Source organism: Perognathus longimembris, chromosome 2, assembly GCF_023159225.1.
Source record: "Perognathus longimembris pacificus isolate PPM17 chromosome 2, ASM2315922v1, whole genome shotgun sequence".
NCBI classification, from domain to species: domain Eukaryota; kingdom Metazoa; phylum Chordata; class Mammalia; order Rodentia; family Heteromyidae; genus Perognathus; species Perognathus longimembris.
The window spans coordinates 140,064,708-140,084,145 of NC_063162.1; the positions used below are offsets into that span (position 1 = coordinate 140,064,708).

The 19,438-nt window shown below is 44.0% G+C and overlaps 1 protein-coding gene across 4 annotated transcripts in view; it reads left to right on the top strand.

The window, feature by feature from the left end:
* Positions 1-19,438, top strand: part of Cald1 (caldesmon 1) — a 183,283-nt gene that overhangs the window by 148,906 nt on the left and 14,939 nt on the right. For 3 of the 4 annotated variants that reach the window (XM_048340260.1, XM_048340259.1, XM_048340261.1), the window contains 4 exons: positions 410-806; positions 8,204-8,349; positions 13,111-13,387; positions 16,250-16,390. In XM_048340260.1, the coding sequence (XP_048196217.1) occupies positions 410-806; positions 8,204-8,349; positions 13,111-13,387; positions 16,250-16,390 (961 nt within the window). Of the gene's footprint in view, positions 1-409; positions 1,368-2,743; positions 2,822-8,203; positions 8,350-13,110; positions 13,388-16,249; positions 16,391-19,438 lie in introns of all 4 variants that reach the window. The other variant, XM_048340258.1, reaches the window with a different exon arrangement.

Below are 19,438 nucleotides of genomic sequence, written 5' to 3' on the forward strand. Positions count from 1 at the left end.
ACACACACACACACACACACACACACACACACACACACACACACATACACATACACACATACGCACGCACCCTAAAACTAAAATATAAAAACAACAGTGAGCATGGAAGGTATATCTCAGTGTTAGCCAACTCAAAAAGGAAGGGGTACCGAGATACTTACACACTGGTGATCAGAAACTTTGATGGAAAGACATGAATACAGCACTTCCAGCATGTTGAGAGAGTGCCAGGGACCAGAGAAAGACCAAGGCCACAGACGGCATATGCCGTCAGCTAAGTACCAGGGAGGCATGTGCTGAAACGACATGAACTTGGTACCCCTGGCATCTACGCTCGACATGGGTGGCTCAGTGAATGCAGGTGACTGATTAATCAGCTGTCGTTGGTGTTGTTCCTTCTGTTGTATAGTGTCCCTGGTGAGGAAACCAAGCCAACCAGCACCCACACGCAGGTGGAAGGGGATGAAGAGGCTGCACTGCTGGAGCGCCTGGCTAGGAGAGAAGAAAGACGCCAAAAACGCCTTCAGGAAGCCCTGGAGCGCCAGAAGGAGTTTGACCCAACAATAACAGACACCAGTCTGTCCCTCCCAAGCAGGAGACTGCAGAACGACATGGCAGAGAATGACACTGCTGAGAAAGAGGAAAAGAAAGAGAATCGCCAAGAAAGATACGAGATAGAAGAAACAGAAATAGTTATGAAGTCCTACCAGACGAATGATCAGAGGGATGCTGAAGACAAAAAGAAAGAAAAGAAGGAGGAAGAGAGAGAAGAGAAGCCAAAGCCAGGGAACATTGGAGAAAATCAGGTAGAGGAGAAAAGAACAGATACCCAAGAAGGAACAGTGGTCATGACATTGAAAAATGGGCAAATCAGTGCAGCGGAGTCAAAAGTAGAGGAAGAAAGGGAAATAGAGGAAGAGAGGCAAGTAGAGGAGATTTCCCACGATGCAAAGGTGGAGGAGGAAGAAAGGGAGAGGGCTGAGGCTGAGCGGCTGAGCATAGAAGCAGAAGAAAGGGAAAGAATGAAAGCAGAACAAGACAGAATGCTAGCAGAGGAGCAGGCAAGAATTGAAGCAGAAGAAAAGGCAGCTGCAGAAGAAAGGGAAAGGCGGGAGGCAGAGGAGAGGGCGAGGATTGAGGAAGAAGAGAGGAGGGCAGCCGAGGAAAGACAGAGAGCCAAGGCAGCAGAGGAGGAAAAGGCAAGGATAGAAGAGGAAAAACAGAGAAAGCTGCTAGAGGAGAAAAAGAAAGAGATGGAAGAGACAAAGCTAAAAGGGGAGAAGGTGGAAGAGAAGAGAGAAGGGAAAAGGGTAAATGAAAAGAAAGTACAAGAAGATAGACAACAGACAGCTGTCCTAATGAAACAGGTACAGTAAGCACGTTGTGCCAGTGTGTGATGCCTGTGAATTTTTAGAAATGTAATGCACAGCAAATTGGAGACACACACATAGACACACATGCTTGATCATTTGGCAAGCTATTCATTTTTTTTTCAGGCCATAGTAATATGCAAGCACAAAGCAATCATGATCTCTAAATACACAACCAACCAAATTTCACTGTGACAACCAGAGAGGAATGAATTGCTCTGTGCTTGATTGCTATGAAGACCACACAAGAAAAAAAAAAAATGAATGAGCCCAAATGAGTGATGCATGTGGTGGTCTACACCTTGAACCTCTCCTTCCTGACATCTCTCATCTATTCACAGGTCTACATGAGGCAAGAGGCCTATAATTCCAACCTCCCCACACCCATCAATCAGGTGTTGGGTACTAAATATAAAAAGTAGAAGGTGGGTACTGGTAGCTCACACCTGTTATCCGAATAATGCAGGAGGCTGAGATCTGAGGATCCTGGTTTGAAGCCAGCCTGAGCCAACAAGTCTGAGAGATTCTTATGTCCAGTTAACCAATAAAAAGTGGACGTGTGGCTCATGTGGTAGAGTGCCAGCCTTAAGCAAAAAAGCCAAGCACAAGGCCCTGAGTTCAAGCCCCCATACCAGCACATGTGCAGGCACAGAAACAAATCCCTTGAAACTAACTGGAAATAACAGAAGGGAAAAAGCCAGTTGAAACCTTCCAAATAAAACCTCAAAAACCCTGGCTTGCATCATGTAGACCTGAGCTTAAAGCAGACTTGCAGAAAGCCATTCATCTGGGGTAATAGTAACTAAAAATGAGGGGAGGGAGGGGTAATTAAGGCCATACAGTTTGTTCTTTTCACCATCTTGGTAACACAATTTCATGAGGCCTGGAAAAGGATGGCAATAATGGAGAAGGAATGGAAAGAAAGGATATTTGTAAACTACGAAAGCTTTTTGCTGTCTGCAAGGCTGCATTTACAACCCTGTACCACTTCCCCCTGTAAAAAGAAAAGACGCTTGACTTGCATGTTCACCCTTTCCAGAATGAAGTCTGTCACTAAGTTCTGCATGCTGCTGGTGTTCTCTTTCACCTCTGCTTCTGTTCCTGAGGCTGTAAACACACTCAGGGAACAACACCATGTCACACGAGATTTCAGGGAGCACCACGGGAGGCACAGGAGGAAAATGGGAGTGTGAAAAGAAAACACCCCACATTGCTGGCTAGAATCACTGACACCCAGTAAGCGTGGTCCTGAGGCTGCCAAGGTAATGGCCTCTCACGTTGCCTGCAGAGTGGTCTGAGCACCCTCTCACTCTCGCAAGCTGGAAAGGGCTTCTTTTACATGAGTGACCTTCACCATTCTTGAACATGAAAAGGAAGAAGAAAAGGGAACTAAAGGGCAAGCTCAAAGACAAAAGTCCCAGGAAGACAAGCCTACCCTCAAAAAAGAAGAGGTAAATACTACCTGAGAATACGCTAAATCATAAACCCACACAGAACAATGTTCCAAAATAGCTCAAGTCTGACAACTGTCAGAACTGTAACTTCTAACCCCATGCTTTGCAAGCCATGACTTACGATCCATCGGACAGTGAGATGAGCTTAGAGTGTCACAAAATTCATGAACCAGGGCTGGGGATATAGCCTAGTGGCAAGAGTGCCTGCCTCGGATACACGAGGCCCTAGGTTCGATTCCCCAGCACCACATATACAGAAAACGGCCAGAAGCGGCGCTGTGGCTCAAGTAGCAGAGTGCTAGCCTTGAGCGGGAAGAAGCCAGGGACAGTGCTCAGGCCCTGAGTCCAAGGCCCAGGACTGGCCAAAAAAAAAAAAAAAAAAAAAAAAATTCATGAACCAAACACAAGGTGCTGGTGGCTCACGCCTGTAATCCTAGCTACTCAGGAGGCTGAGATCTGAACGTTGTAATTCAAAGCCAGCCCAGATGAGAAATTCCATGAGACTCTAATCTCCAATGAACCACACAAAAAAAATCTAGAAGTGGAGCTGTGGCTCAAGTGGTGGAGCACTAGCCTTGAATTAAATGGAATAAAGGGCCTTGTAGGGAGTTTTCATTGCTCTTTGTCTTATTAACTATCCTTCCTTCCGAGGATCGTAGTCAAAAGCTTGAAAAGCACTGTTCCCATTAATCTTTCTTGCTACCTCCTCCTCTGAGAGTTCATTTTATTTCCTTGAACCCTTCTGTTCGCAACGCTGTCATGAAATATTTCCAACTGGCCTTGATTAATGCTTGAACTTTTCAAAGGAAAACTACCCCTCCTCCCCCCCCCCCCACATCTCAGTAGAAAATTTGGTGAACTGAAGATGATAATTCGGTTTTCAAAAGAAAACAGGTTGGCAAAATGTTCTGCATTGCATTTCTGAGGCGCACACAGGCACAGGTGCCGGAGTGTTGGACTGCGGGTAAGTAAAGAAGCTCCAGCCCCTAGATCATGGTGGTGTTCCCACATAATCACAATGCCACCTCCAAAAGCCTGGTCCTGTTCTAGCCACCGTGCTTAGCTGGTCCCAAATAACCGTGTAAGTTGTGACTACATCTCCTAAATTCAGACAACCTGAATGTGATAAAGAGTAAACTATCAGAGGTAAAATAACCTGGATGACCTATGAAACTGATAAGGGGATGTGAATCTATTGCATGCTGACACAAATGCACTTTTGTTACATATCCCTACCTCTAGTGGCATTATTGTGAAAACTCAAAATTTAAAACAGAAATTCTATCATTGAAAACATAGATGACCCGATTAGACAGATGATTATTTTCTTAAGTGTGTGTGTGTGTGTGTGTGTGTGTGTGTGTGTGTGTGTGTGTGTAGAAATTTGATGATATGGCTCACATATGATAGCAGCAGTCAAGAGGCCAAGACAGGAGCCTTATGAGTTTGAGGCTAGCCTGAGCTACACAGAAAGTGCCTCACCAAACCACCCACTCATCCATCCATCCATCCACCCATCCATCTATCCATCCACCCATCCATCCATCTATCCAACCAATCAACCAACAGGAGCAAATCTGGGATACAAGTCATGTAGTATATTACGCACCAGTACTGGGCTTAAACTCAGGGCCTGAGTACTGTCCCTGAGATTTTTTACTCGAGGCTAGCACTCTACCACTCAAGCCACGCCTTTGATTTAAGGATTTTTGATAGTTCATTAGAGATAAGAAATTCACAGAATTTTTCCTGCCTGGGCTGGCTTCAAAGCATGAACCTCAATTCTCAGCTTGCTGACTAGCTAGGATTACAGAGGGGAACCACCAGCACCCCGCTATTTTCTTAAAATTTTAAATAAGATTCATTCAAGAACTAAGAATTTCTAGTGCTTGCTACATGTTATGTTTACCTTAAGTTTGATAATAGAATTTGTTTATAATAGAATAAGTTTATAATAGAATTTATAGTAGTTCAGGATCAAAAAAAATTTTTTTTTTTTTTGGCCAGTCCTGGGCCTTGGACTCAGGGCCTGAGCACTGTCCCTGGCTTCTTCCCGCTCAAGGCTAGCACTCTGCCACTTGAGCCACAGCGCCGCTTCTGGCCGTTTTCTGTATATGTGGTGCTGGGGAATCGAACCTAGGGCCTCGTGTATCCGAGGCAGGCACTCTTGCCACTAGGCTATATCCCCAGCCCAGGATCAAAATTTTAATGTGTGCACTGCCCCTCCAAAAGAGGGAGAAAGTGTAATTGCTAATAAGTAGGAAAACCAGCGTTCTAATGAGTCAGTTTAAAAAGAGTCAAATATACTAGGAAACAAAGAAGACCTACAGACTCATCTAGCACAAACAAATAAACAAAATCCCGTCTTCAGTACAATTGAGCTGTGTTTCAGGTAGTGGGTGGGGTGCAGATGATCACAACATTTATACTTAATTTCTTTTTTCTCTGCACCTTAGTCATGAAAAGCTTGGTTTGGGGTGGGTTTTCCCCTTGTTTCTAGCGGAGTTGTCTGTATAATACTGAACCTGACGCTCATGTCATCTAGGCTTACTCTCTCAGACATCAATCAGTGTGCACACAAATCACTCAGGAATCTGGTTAAATGCACAACTGGTTCTATGGCTCTTGGTGGCATCTAGCTCCCTGAGGAGATCTGTGTTTTCTTTGGACCAAGCTTTCAGTAGCAAGCAGACTAGAGGACACCATATGCTAGCAAAAGGAGCCAGAAAGGGGTATAGAGGTTCAGGAGCTAATAAAAGACTGCTAAATCTAACTTGTACTTAGCTGTTGTCTCCATTCTGGAATCGTGTCATGCAAAGCAATATACTATATGACTTGCATCCCAGATTTGCTTCTATTGGTTGATTGGTTGGATATGGATGGATGGATGATAGATGGATGGATGAGTGGTAGTTTGGTGAGGCACTTTCTGTGTAGCTCAGGCTAGCCTCAAAATCATAAGGCTCATGTCTTGGCCTCCTGACTGCTGCTCTCATATGTGAGCCATATGCCCGAGTTTTCCCTGGACCTTTTGGGTGACTCTCTAGAGTAAGAGCATGCCACATAAATTTCCACCACCCAGTTGCCCATGTTTTGTCCCTCTGAATATCTAAAACATCTAGAGTTTTATCCAAATGATCACATTTGCCAGAGCCCTTCTTCTGAGTCAAATGTATGCTTTGTGGAACATGATGTTCAGAGGAATTCCGCAAACCACACATTTGACTCAGTTTGTTTCATGGGATGCCCTGAAACAAACACTCCTCACCTCTAAGTTGCTATGCCCAGATATTTCTTATCTATGGTATAAACCATGGTCCATGGTTTCTGAGACTCTATCCAATAACAGTAGGTCAAAATCAGAATATATTCTGGCTCCTTCTGCTTGTCCAGGGAACACTGACTTATTGTTAGGCAAGGGCCAGCTGGTAATACTGGTTCTGACCATCCTTCTCTCTGCTGCAGCTTCTCGTCACCAAGGAAAATGACAGGATCAAGATGGGATTACTTTGTTCAGCCTTGTATTTTACATGACCAAGATCCTAGAGAAGCTAGATGACCTGATCTAGAAACACTGCTAGATGGGCTGGGAATATGGCCTAGTGGCAAGAGTGCTTGCCTCCGAAACACTGCTAGATTGTGGATAGCACTGGAAACAAAATGCAAGTCCCTTGCCTGGTAGATAAATCTCCCAGCCGTACTTTTCAGTGTTGCCAGGAGACATAGGTGTAGCCCTAAGATTAAAGTCTTAGAGTAATATCATAGTTTATCATCCATGCGTAGTAATTAATACATAGCACCCGAAGAAGATAATAAGACAAAAGACTTTTAAGGGTTCATCAGTAAAGAGAGGAGGAAAGTAGTTTGCTTCACATATATATATATACATATATATGTATTTATATACCCTTTGAAAGTAAATATATATGTAAATAAAAGTAAGTATATACAAAGTAAATATATATGTGTCCTTTGAAAATAGTTTGAGATATGTGTGTGTATGTGTGTGTGTGCATGTGTATCTCCTTTGAAAGTAATTGTTCAAAGCCAGGCACCAGAGACTCACACCTGTCATCCTAGCTACTCAGGAGGCTGAGAGCTGAGGATCACAGTTTGAAGCCAACCCGAGCAGAAAAGGCCATGAGACGCTTATCTTCAATAAACTAGATAATAATAAACTTAGAATAAGTTCAATAAACTTAGAAAAATCTGGAAGTACAGCTGTGGTTCAAGTGGGTAGAGCACTAGCTTTGAGCACAAAGAGTCTCAGTGACAGTGCCTAGGCCTTGAGTTCAAGCCTCAGGACTGGCAAAAAAGAAAAAAAAAAGAAAAGAAAAGTAAATACTCAGAGGATGTTGAAAAGCAGAGAGGAATCAAGTAGAAGAATTCTCTATGAAGCACCAGAAACTCTAGGTTATAGGGCTTACCTTTATTCCATAAGTTTCTCTAGGACATTAGTGCCTTGTAACTGTCTAGAAAAAAAGAAAGAATAAACTTTACCTATATTGTTCATCTTTTTTTTCAAGATAAGATGAGATGATATAGTTGGGACCATTTGTACTCCTCTGTTCCCCCTAGAAGCTAAATTTACTTTGAAATGATCTATCTCATTCGCCATAAGTAATTTGTAACACAAAACCCATCAAAGACTCATGCTACCTGCCCTCCTGTATTCTTTTCCTGTCTTCCCTCAACAATCCCAAGACCATGTTCCAAAGACTAAATTTTTGCTGACCGTGAAAGTCAAGGTAAACTCTGGAATTGTCCCTCTTGGACTCTTCAGTGGGTTAGATGAATGCAGATACAGCCCACAGGTCTTTTAAGTCCTCCCCCTACAGGCAGGTTATTACAGGTTCCATCCTGGGGACTCAGTTACTCATGAGGCTAAAATACAAAAGTAATCGTTCCCAGAATGGATTTAGAAGAGCTGGCTAACCTGGCGGATTTGCTCTTTCTGTCCTTATCACATTATTTTGTCCTTATCAAAAATTCGTTCCTTCTCCAAAAGGAAATCTCAAACTACCGGGCTATTCTTCCATCAAAATCACACCAATAAATTGCTCTTCCCAATGGGAACTGCAGACCACCCTTACATTCAGTGCTTAGGATGTAATGGTTCCTAACAAGAACACCCTATTGCCCTCCAAAATAAAACCCCAGTGAGCTATCAAGGATATCTTAACTTCCCAATTAGGGTCAAGGTCTTCGCTCAGGGGATAAAGGACCGTAGTTTACTCTCTAAGACTTTTCTTTGTCATTTTCCAGATGTTTGTTCGAAGTTTCTACCAAAAATCAGAGAGGTCTTATTTAGTAATACCAACTGTAAACTAATATGGTTTTTAATGTTTATCTTTCTTCCTGATGTGCACTATTGGTTAGATCAAAGATGAGAAGATCAAGAAGGATAAGGAGCCCAAAGAGGAAGGGAAGAGCTTCTTGGATCGAAAGAAGGGATTTACAGAAGTGAAGTCCCAGAACGGAGAGCTCCTGACCCACAAACTTAAACATGCTGAGAATGCTTTCAGGTAAGAAGCGATGCCTCATTAGCCAGGACCGTGTTCTTCTGTGAGGGAACAAAATAAGTCTCCCTATCCTGTGCATCTACACAGAAATATGCTAGCCAGGCCACATTCTTTCACTGTGAGTTCACAGGCCATTGTCTTAAGATGCGCAGCCAGTAGGTCCAGCTGCTCCTGGCTCTTAAGACTACTCAAACCACCAAGAGAGAACCAACAATCACTGCTCAGTCTGAATTTAATCTGCTTTTCCTTTTCTTAATTTTAATTTGTTTTGCAAAGGCACATCATATTCTTGCTCACTAATCCTTTATGTTCATGTGGAATCAGATTAGTTAAAAATATGAATGCAAGATGGACACCATGGTTCATGCTTGTGATCCTAGCTACTGGGGAGGCTAAGCGTTAGAGAATCAAGTTTGAAGCTTGCCTAGCCTCATCTCCACATAAAAATCTGAGTATGGTGACATACACCTGTCATCCCCACTAGGTAGGAAAATAAAGGACTGTGGTCTGGACCGGCCTGGGCAAACAGTGAGACTCTGTTTCAAAAATAACGAGAGCAAAAAAAGAGCTGAGGACATGGTTTAAGTGGCAAGTGGCCTAGTAAGTGGAAAGAGTAGTTAATACCATTGGTTCATTCTCCACATGGTCAGGCCAGCTTCTTAAGGGACCCTTCTAAGTACCATTTTCAAGAACTCATTTACTAAAGGTTATAAATGAATATTGCATAAAACTCAGACTGAAGGACAAGGCATGCTGGTATATACCTGTAATCTAAGCACCACCACCACCCCAAAAATGATGTATGTAGGATAATTACTGTCCAGGTTGACCATTCACAAAATCAGGAGACACTATCTTAAAAACAACTAAAGCCAAAAAAAAAAAAAAAGTGATGGGGGCTTGGCTTGAATGGTAATGCAGCCCCCTAGTAAGCACTGGGCCCTGAATTCAAACTCCAGTACTGCCAAAAGAAAATAAGAAATAAAGAAAACTTAGGTTATTCCATGGCCCCCAAACCTGAGAAATATTGGGTAGAATTAGCTCATATCTCTTTACCATAGGGACACCGAGAGCCTGAATATTAATTTGTGTAGAAATCAGATCTAAGTGGGAGGGAAAAGGCCTAGAAGTACTGCTCCATTTCAGTTTGGAAAACTGCTGAAGCTATACAATCCCTTCCAGATCATACTGAAACTCTTGACAGTTGATATTCAACTCTCGGCAATAGCCGTCTATGTAGGCAAATACTCACGTCTAGACATGGTTGGATACTGAGAGCCCTCCCCCCGCCCATTTCGTAGCAGAAATCAAGGTACAGAAGCCTATCATGGCCAGGTCCTACAAGATTCTTCACACCCCATCCCCACAGAGTCTCCAGCCCCCAGTATCCTGTCTCCATCTCTGTTAGGTCTCTGCTTGTAGTATCATAGGTGCTGCACAGGACATTGGGGTCCCTGCAGTGTAGACTTCTAAAGGGCCATGCTCCGGTAGCAACCTCGTCTGAAGGTCTTCTTTTTCTGAATGCTTCACATAAGAAAGTCCCCCAGCAGATAATTGTGTGGAAGTTTCATATACTTCTTGAGTAAAGTCTTGTAGCATTCAGAAGCAAGAAAGGCCACAAAAGAGGGATGGACAGTCCAGCCCATCTAAGAGGCTAAAAGGGGGTAAATACAGTTGCCCCAAATAATTTTTTACGTGAAAATGTGCACAAAAACCCAGCCATATTTATGAATGTAAAGCACACAGAAGAAAGATACAGTAAAGAATTAAGAACGTGCCTCAAGGTGAAATCTATACACAGTACGTGGAATTGGCAAGAGAATAGGTGTGAAAATTAAGAGTTATTAGGTTGGGCACTGATGGCCAACAGTTATAATCCTGGCTATTCAGGAAGCTGAGATCTGAGAACTGAGGTTCAAAGCTACCCCAGACAGACTCATCTCCAATTAATCAGCAAAATTCTGGAAGTAGAGCTATGGCTCAAGTGGTAGAGTGCCAACCTTGAGCAAAAAAGCTAAATGAACACAAGGGCCTGAGTTCACAATCCCCCTCCGCTGCCGCACACACATACACACACAAATGTTATTGGGATGGAAATTTGGAAATCTATAGCAAGTTGACTGAGGCACGAGAATCCAAAGTTTACTTACATTCCTGCAGTTGAATTTTTTTAAACCTCAACACTAGCCTCAGGTTTATGAAAAATGTTCAATGAATAGTACCTAAAATCATTAGGGTTTTATTACTTGATAATTTAGTGTATGTCTTGAAAGTATTAAGGTTTTTAAGGGACAACTTTTACTTTTGTTCAGAGAAACTATGTTAAAGAGAAACTCCACTAGAAGTAAAAGTTTAGTTAACAATTAGCAAACTTGCCCAGGAGCTTCAATCAAAGCCCAAATTAATCATTACCTTGCCAATTGTCTGGAAAGTCAGAGAGCTGAGTAATTCAGAGAGAAAAAAAGATCCCACAAGAGCAACAGGTAGAGCTGAAAACCCTTAAATGAGACTCATATGCTAATTTTTCCATCTTTGCACAAAAACAAATAAAACACCAACAAGATGCCATGAGATATTCATTTTTGTTTAGCTCCCAGTGTCTGTGAGATTTCATTTGAGTTGTAAATTGATGCTGAGAGAAACAGAGAAATGTAGTTTTGTCTCATGCACTTGTAAAATAAGAGTGGGGAAAATTAGAAGGGCCTGGGAACAAGTAAATGAGATGGAGATTACCTGAAAGCAAGCTGTGTTCTTAATGTGACTTAAACTCAGAGAATCCGCTTAGGGAAGACATTTCCATACGCAGATCAGCTTATCTGCCTAAGAGCCCTGTTTTTAATTTTTGTCAGGTTTTGCCTTGTGCCATGGCTGAGGCTTGAACTCAGTCGCGGTGTCCCTCGAACTCAGTAGTAGCTTGTCTGTTAATGTTTTTCACGCAAGACTAGCACTCCACCACTTGAGTCACAGCTCCACTGCCAGCTTTTTGCTTGTTGATGGAAGATAAGAGTTTCTCAGGCTTTTCTCCCCTGGCTGGCTCTGAACTGTGGTCCTCAGATCTCAGCCTCCTGAGTAGCTAGGATTGCAGGTATGAGCCATTAGCACTTGGCTGCTTCTCGTTTTTAAGATAATGAATTTTTTGTCTGATTACCCACAACATTTTCTGTGTATAGAACAGTTGAGATTGACACATTTATGTGCAAACAGTATGTGTATGAATGAATGTTATTATAAATATATTTTTAAATGTAATCTTGCCAGCTCTCTATGCCAATCAAAACAAGCCTCCATTTAAGGATGTTAGACTATTCCCCTGGAGCTGTATTAGGACCCAGTTAGCTAATTCCTAATCATGTTTTCAAAGACAGAGTGACACCTAGTGGAACTCAAAGAAGTTGCAATGGGGGGAGATATTAACTGTCAAGAGCCTAAAATAATACCTTTATATCTTATAACCTCAGCCTGATAGTAAGGAAGACATTTACATCATCACACGCATACACACACACACACACACACACACACACACACACACACCCTTGAGCCATGTCAAGACACAGCCTATTACTATATGCAGTGTGTTCCATGCCCCTTTCTATTTCCCTTTGTGTTTATTTCTTTTCATTTTTCAAAACCAAATTTATCCTCTCGCACAAACATCAAAGCATTACGAATCTTACGGGCTTTTATTTCGAAATGCACTTGAAATGTGAAACGTCAGCCACATGGTCATCATTTATGAGAATGTTTAACTTTGGGTGTTATAGATAAAGAAAAGGTGGATAAAATATAAACTTCTCTGTGAGTAAGTTATTGGGAAGGATCATTTAGGGTCTGTGACTTCACACCGCCTGAGGGAGTACATCAGACCACATGAAAGGGGTGCATTAGGACAGAGGAACTCAGATCCCAAGAAACCACCGGGCGAAGAGATAGAATGTAGGGTGCACACCAGCACCTTGGATTCCCTTTTTACAATGCTACATACAATGCACTTTGGACATGCAGCTTAGAAAATGCCAGCCAGTCGCAGGCAGCACCGTTCAGTCTATTTTCTGTTTCTATGTATCTCCTCACTCCGGTAGCATCCCACCGCACGTGTGTGTCATTTACAACTGTCTTCTTCCCCTTATCGCTGTCTGCTCGAGTCCATCGGTGTGGTAGCGCGCGTCATTCCTTCTGAAGATGGATATTTCTGCCGTATGGACTTGCCTATTTCCTTACCCATTCATACTACAGTGCACTCTTGGGTTGCCTGCACCTCTTGGGCTATTTAGAAATCAGGCTGCTCTGGACATAGGTGTGCAATGATTTCAACACCATCCCTATTTGGAATTGAGCCTCGCATGCACTAGACAGCCACTCTACCTTCTGAGCCACACTCCCAGCTCTTTTTTACTCATTATTTTTCACACTAGTAGGACTCACATTTTTGGGGCAGCATAGCTAGGGTTAGGGTCACCTGTCCCCGTGCCAGTTAGATAGGGCCTTGCTAACTCTTCCTCAGGGCTGGTGGTTCTGTGTGTACCCTTGGAGGAGGTTCTGTTGCCCCATCCCACCAAGACTGCATCTTTGGGGCATGATACAGCTGAGACACTCAGATGTATGGAGGGAGGAGGGGTGGTTCCCTCTGGAGGAAAAGGGGGGGCTCGGGGTCTTGTGACTCCAGGCAGCTCCAGTCCCATGTTGGGGGTGTGGAGGGGGGGAGGATGCAAGCAGACACAAGCGGGTTTGTCCTCTTTTCTCTCCCTCCCTGGCCTTCCACAGCCCCCCCGGACGCCTGGGAGGCCGGGCCAGCGCCACCGCCGACAGCAAGGAAGCCGAAGGCGCCCCCCAAGTGGAGGCCGGCAAGAGGCTGGAGGAGCTGCGGCGCCGCCGGGGCGAGACGGAGAGCGAGGAGTTTGAAAAGCTGAAACAGAAGCAGCAAGAGGCCGCCCTGGAGCTGGAGGAGCTGAAGAAGAAGCGGGAGGAGAGGAGGAAGGTGCTGGAGGAGGAAGAGCAGCGGAGGAAGCAGGAGGAGGCCGATCGCAAAGCCAGGGAAGAGGTAAGGGGGGGCTGCAGCACCCACGCGTGGGTCCCTCCGGCCCTGGTGCATCATGGCACCGCCCCTCTGGCATGGCTCTTTAAATGCATTGTTTTTGTTTTAAGCAACATAAACCTAGACGGACACTTGTGGCTCACACCCATCATCCTAGGCCTATACCCAAGAGGCTGAGATCTGAGGATCACGGTTGGAAGCCAGCCTGGGGGCGGGGGGGGGGGGGGGGGGGGGGAAGTCTGTGACACTCTTCTCTCCAATTCCCCACCACAACGCAGGACGTGGAGCTGTGGCTCTAGGGGTAAACACTAACCTTGATTGAAAGAACTAAGAGACAGCACCCAGGCCCCGAGTTCAGATGGCGGGTACTGGCTCTAAACGCCAGGTGTTCAACTTATCCACACCTGCTAAGAACTTTGGCATGACTTCTTATCACCTCCATTTTACAGGAGGGAAAACTGGGCTTTTGTAATTGACTTAACATCCCATTTGCCTTAGCCGTTACCCCACCCTCTACTGCTTCTCCATAAAGAACAATGGCACCCTGAATAAACCACTGACAAAAACTAAGTTTCACGGTAGCTGTTTTCTGATGTTGGAGAAATCGTTGTAGAGAAGATGTTTCACTTTTTTTTTTTTTAAGTACAAACAGAAGGCAGGCACCAGTGGCTCACACCTGTTCCCAGCAACTCAGAACCCTGATATCTGAAGACCGAGGTTCAAAGCCAGCCCCGGTGGGAAAGTTCATGTGACACTCACCTGCCGTTACCCACCAAAAATCCAGAAGTAGAGCTGTAGCTCAAGTGGTAGAGCGCTAGCCTTGAGCACAAAAGCTCAGGAGCAGTCCCCAGGCCCTAAGACTGGCACACACACACACACACACACACACACACACACGCATGTGCACACACACACACAAAAGCAGGCAGTGAAAGTGTCTGTTTTGCTCACTTCGGTCCACCCAGGACCTGATACAGTTGCCTGAAATGCTGCCAGAGCCCCGTTGTCATGAACAGATGAATTTGTTCCATCTTTTTGCGATGGAACTCAAAACAACAGATGAAATTACAAGGAGAAAAACTCAGGCTCAGCATTGAAAAACTGCTTAGCTAGCTACTACTTCTCTTGCTAGTTTACAAAGCACATTCTTTCCTTTAATTCTGGAATATACTCTCATTTTACGAGGGAAAAGCAGGAATCAGCTAGCTTGAGTGACTTTTGGAGATTCTGGACTGATAAGTCATAGAGTAAGTATTGGGACCCTGTTTTTCCAATTCGTGAGCCTAGAACTTTCTCCCATCCTTCTAAATATACAATAAATAAATAAATAAAAGGTTTTCTCAGTGACTTTCTGACATTGATCCTGTACACATTTCCCCCAAAATTATGTTCTTCCAGTTTTATATTTCAATGAGCCAAGGACCTATAGTTGGAAATTTATTGCACAGGTAAGAATTGTATAAACAGACATACCTCAGCTTAGTGTGTGTGTGTGTGTGTGTGTGTGTGTGTGTGTGTGTGTGTGTGTGTGTGGGCGCGCGCGCGCCAATCCTGGGGCTTGAACTCAGGACCTGGGCATTGTCCCTGAACTTTTTTTGTTCAAGGTTAGCACTGTAACACTTGAGCCACAAAACCACTTCTGGCTTTTTTTTTGGGGGGGGGGGTTAATTGGAGGTGAGATCTCATGGACTTTTCTGCCTGGACTAGCTTTGAACAGAAATCCTCAGATCTCAGTCTCTTAAGTAGCTAGGATTACTGGCCTGAGCCACTAGCACCTGACTTCAGCTTATATCTTAACCCTGCCACTTACATGCCAGGACCTTGGAAGAGATGCTAAATGATTGATTGTATTTTCCTTATCTGGGAGATACTTACTTTGAGAGGTTTTCCTGATGATGAAATAGAATCATCATGTTCACACTGTAGTACTCCTAGAACAGTAGCTATCATAACTTCATCCGGGAAGTAGGAGCCCTTATAACTGTATTGTACCTAGAAGACTGTTAGTTCTAATCTTCTACCAGACACAGAAATTCTTGCCACATCTTCCTTTAACTACTGAACATCCGTCTTTGTTTGAGAACCCTCAGTGATGGTGATTTCACAGCAAACATGCACAAATCTCAGAGACTGAGTCACAGAGGATAGGCAACTTGGTCAGGAGCTCTGAACTCTGCCTGATAGAAGATAAAGCACAATGTGCTAGGTCAGGAATGAAGGTCCAGAGACCTTCCAGATGTGAACAGCTGTAGCTTCACCACAGACCCACAATACCTATACCTTTTCTGGTTTGTCAAACTGTTCAAAAGCATGTATCAAACTCAGGTGGGGGCAGCAACAACCAGAAAATTGTTTCTTGAACCATTTGGAAAATATAGGTAGCATCGATTTGTGTAACTTTCTGCCAAGTGATCTCATTTGTCTCCATGACTCTCTTCAGAAGTACATAGAGGGGTTTCATAGTCATCATCTATATTCAGAATAGGAGGACCAGTCAGTGCTAAATGACTTGCAGCTGGTGACCACGACCTTGAAGGGGGCCATCATACTGAGCCTTAGTCCAGGCAATTCCCATAGAAAGACCTCTTAAGTCGGCACTGTGATTACTTCTATCTCACACATAAAGAAACAGAGACATCTCGGGGATCAATAGCATGACCAAGGTCACACAATTGGAAAACGGTTGTTCCAGAATGCAAAGCCAAGCAACTGGACTCCAGCGCCCAAGCTTAACCTTTTCAGATCACCCTTGAGCCCCCGGTGATGTCCAGAGCCCTCCCTCTAGGCCGTGTTACTCTGTCTCCCACAACCTTCCTCCCTTGCTCTTCAAGCAAGGAGATGACCTTGTTACTTGTTCTTTTCTTTTAGGAAGAGAAAAGGAGGCTAAAGGAAGAGATTGAAAGGAGAAGGGCAGAAGCTGCCGAGAAACGTCAGAAGATGCCAGAAGATGGCTTGTCAGATGACAAGAAACCGTTCAAGTGTTTCACTCCTAAGGGTTCATCTCTCAAGGTATTTCTTCCCTAGAAAACTATCATATAGAATACTTTTTTAAGAAACCACCACACACAATACTACTTTAAGTATTCATTCCGTTCCTATTAATATAATAGAATCCTTATTTTAGCCTCTGATGCAGTTGATGTAGTTGATTATTCAAAGCCTTCCTTTGCTTCACCGGCTCTCCTTCTATGCTAATATGTTCCGGTTGCTATAACAAAATGCCTTCGACTGGGTAGTTCATGAAGAACAGAAATGTATTACTTACAGTGTTCTCACATGGCGGATGAGGGAAGAATGAGGCTAGCGGCCTCTCAGGCCTCTAGGGTGCTAATCCCATCCCCACCCTCGTGACCTAATATCCTCCCAAACATCCTACTCTTTTCTTTATTTAATTTTACTGTCAGGGTGATGTACAGAGGGGTTACAGTTATACAGGCAAGGTAGTGAGTACATTTCTTGTCAAACTTGTTACCCCCTCCCTCACTTTTCTCCCACATTTCCTTCGCCCCTTCTCCCCCCACCCCAAGTCCTACCTCTTAATATCAGTACATTGGGGATTAGACTACAACACCTGAATTTTAGAGGGACACAGACATTCAGCCCCTTCTTTCATCACGTCACAGCTTCTCTTGTTCCCAGAACGTGGAAAGGAAGGCCAGTGCTAATATTGTATCTGTTCTTTCTTAGACGTAAAGTGCCAAGTGGTAGAGTGCTAGCTAGCCTTGAGCATAGAAGCTAAAGGACAATACCCAAGCCCTGCATTCAAGCCCCAGTATTAGCAGCACCAAAAACATTACAAAATGAAAAAGGCCATATATGATTATCTCTTAATTTTACCAACCCACACTCTCCAAGTGCCTCCTGGCTTATAGTTCTTGAAAAGGGTTAGCTTCTTTTCCCACTAATGTTTACTCCATTAAAAGCAGGACAACTGAACGGTACATATTTCAAATCTGTTGGCACGGGAGGAGATGAAAGGCCACTTGGATAAGGTTGTTTTGTTTTTTTTTTCCAGAATGAGTTTGGCCCCACTACTGCCTCTGTGGAGCCAAGCTCCTGACTGTGAGAAAAGAAGCCAGAAGGAGCTGAGTCAGGGAAATGATAGACAGATTGAGACGCAGGGGGAAAAGGTCACTAGACTCAAGAAGGTCCTGAAATTTATAACCTATCTGTCATTAATTCCAAAATGTTTCTTTTGCTTCCAAGAAACATTTGATTGGGCACCTCGCTGCCAACCACAGTAAAGATCATAAATGTTTGGGGGCTGGGAATATGGCTTAGTGGTAGAATGCTCGCCTTGCATGCATGAAGCCCTGGGTACGATTCCTAAGCACCACATGTATGGAAAAGGCCAGAAGTGGCGCTGTGGCTCAAGTGGTAGAGTGCTAGCCTTGAGCAAAAAGAAGCTCAGGGACAGTGCTCAGGCCCTGAGTCCAAGCCCCACGACTGGCAAAAATGAATGAATGAATGTTTGTCAAATGAATAAATGAAAGAAAGAATGAATCAGCAGTCTGTCCTGTCCTCAGCTTTCCTCAGCCTGGCTAAGGTGACAAAGCATGATGACTGGGTCAAGCCGGGGTAGAATCGTAGCATCACAGCCAGGCTTCATGGTTAAAGTGTGTGCTTGCGGGTGCAATCCTATCCTATGGCACATGAACGCGACCAAAGCAACGCAGAGACATTAAAGAAAATGTTTTATGCTCCACTTCATGGAGTGATCATGAGGCCTGGTCACTACCCAAATAAAGAAGAGTCATGCACCTCGTTAAGACCACAGACACACACAGCAGCTGTCCCCTAAGATTATGTCACCCACATTCATCTTGAAAGTAATCAAGGTAAAAAGGGACTGGAGGCATGGCTCAAGAGGTGGAGCGCCTACCTTCAGTCATATCTCCAGTATTGCAAAAAAAAAATAATAAAATAAAATATTTTTTAAACACAGTACATCATTGCGATTTTGAAGGAGATGTTGGCCTAACTCCATTTCATCCCTCTCTCCCTTGTAAGCCTCTGTTCCTTCTGAATCTCTGCCCCTCCCCCAGGCCCCTTGGGACTTCAGGGAGGATGGATTCATGTTTCCCAGGGCTTTTATCTTTGGTTGCTGTCTTGAGATATGGGGGGGCAGGCGGGGGTGGGGGCAACAGAGCCTAATCTAGTTGAGACTTCCAGAGCTGGAACTTCTCACCTTAAAACTCATATGCTCCAGTTTTAATAATTCCATGCGTGCATATGATGGATGTTGATGGATGTTGCCTTCCCTCCCTTTAAAAAGAATGAATGCATTTCCTTATTCAATTTGCACTTGGGCATATGAAGTACTCAGACCGTCTTCACGCCCCTCCATCTTTCCCTCTGTCTCAGTCCTTTCTGTAGGCCGGTGCTCATTGTTGTAACCAGATGCCATGGGAGAGGGTGATGGAAAGACTTCATAGGCCAAGGGCAGGAGAAGAGAGAGGCTAAGGGGGAAAAAAAAACACAAAAAACAGAAATTAGCAGGTTGAGGGACTTGGAAGCAGAGATCATTGAAGAAGAGGAGTGTGGAGAGACTTCTTTTTCTCAAAAAGAGTAGGATTGGGGAAGTCTAGCTGCTTGCTGCTTTCTTCCTGTTATCATGGCTGCAGTCACAAGATTTAATAAGCAGACTGAGAGGGGTGGGGTTGGGAAGGATGGAGGAGAAAGATGAAAGGGTGATAAGGAGCAAGATGCATTGTACTTCTGAACTGATTTGTGGTTGAGTGGCAACCTCTTTGTACAACTACTTAAAGATAGTATACATATAATTTAATAACCACAAAGGCTGTTTAGATAAAACTCAGCATGGGTGGGATTTGAAGAAATGTAGGAAGAGACTACTTGGTTCTCTTTGATTATCAATGCTGGGTGGTACCCAGAAATAGCCAGGATTTCTTTCTACCCAAACTGGCCTCAAACTCCAGTCCCCACACCCCCACCTCCCAAGGAGCTGGGATTACAGGTTTGAGCCTCTGTGCCTGGCTTTTGAAACCCCTTTGCACAACTAATAGATGTTAATTAAAACATTTTTAAATGGTTAAA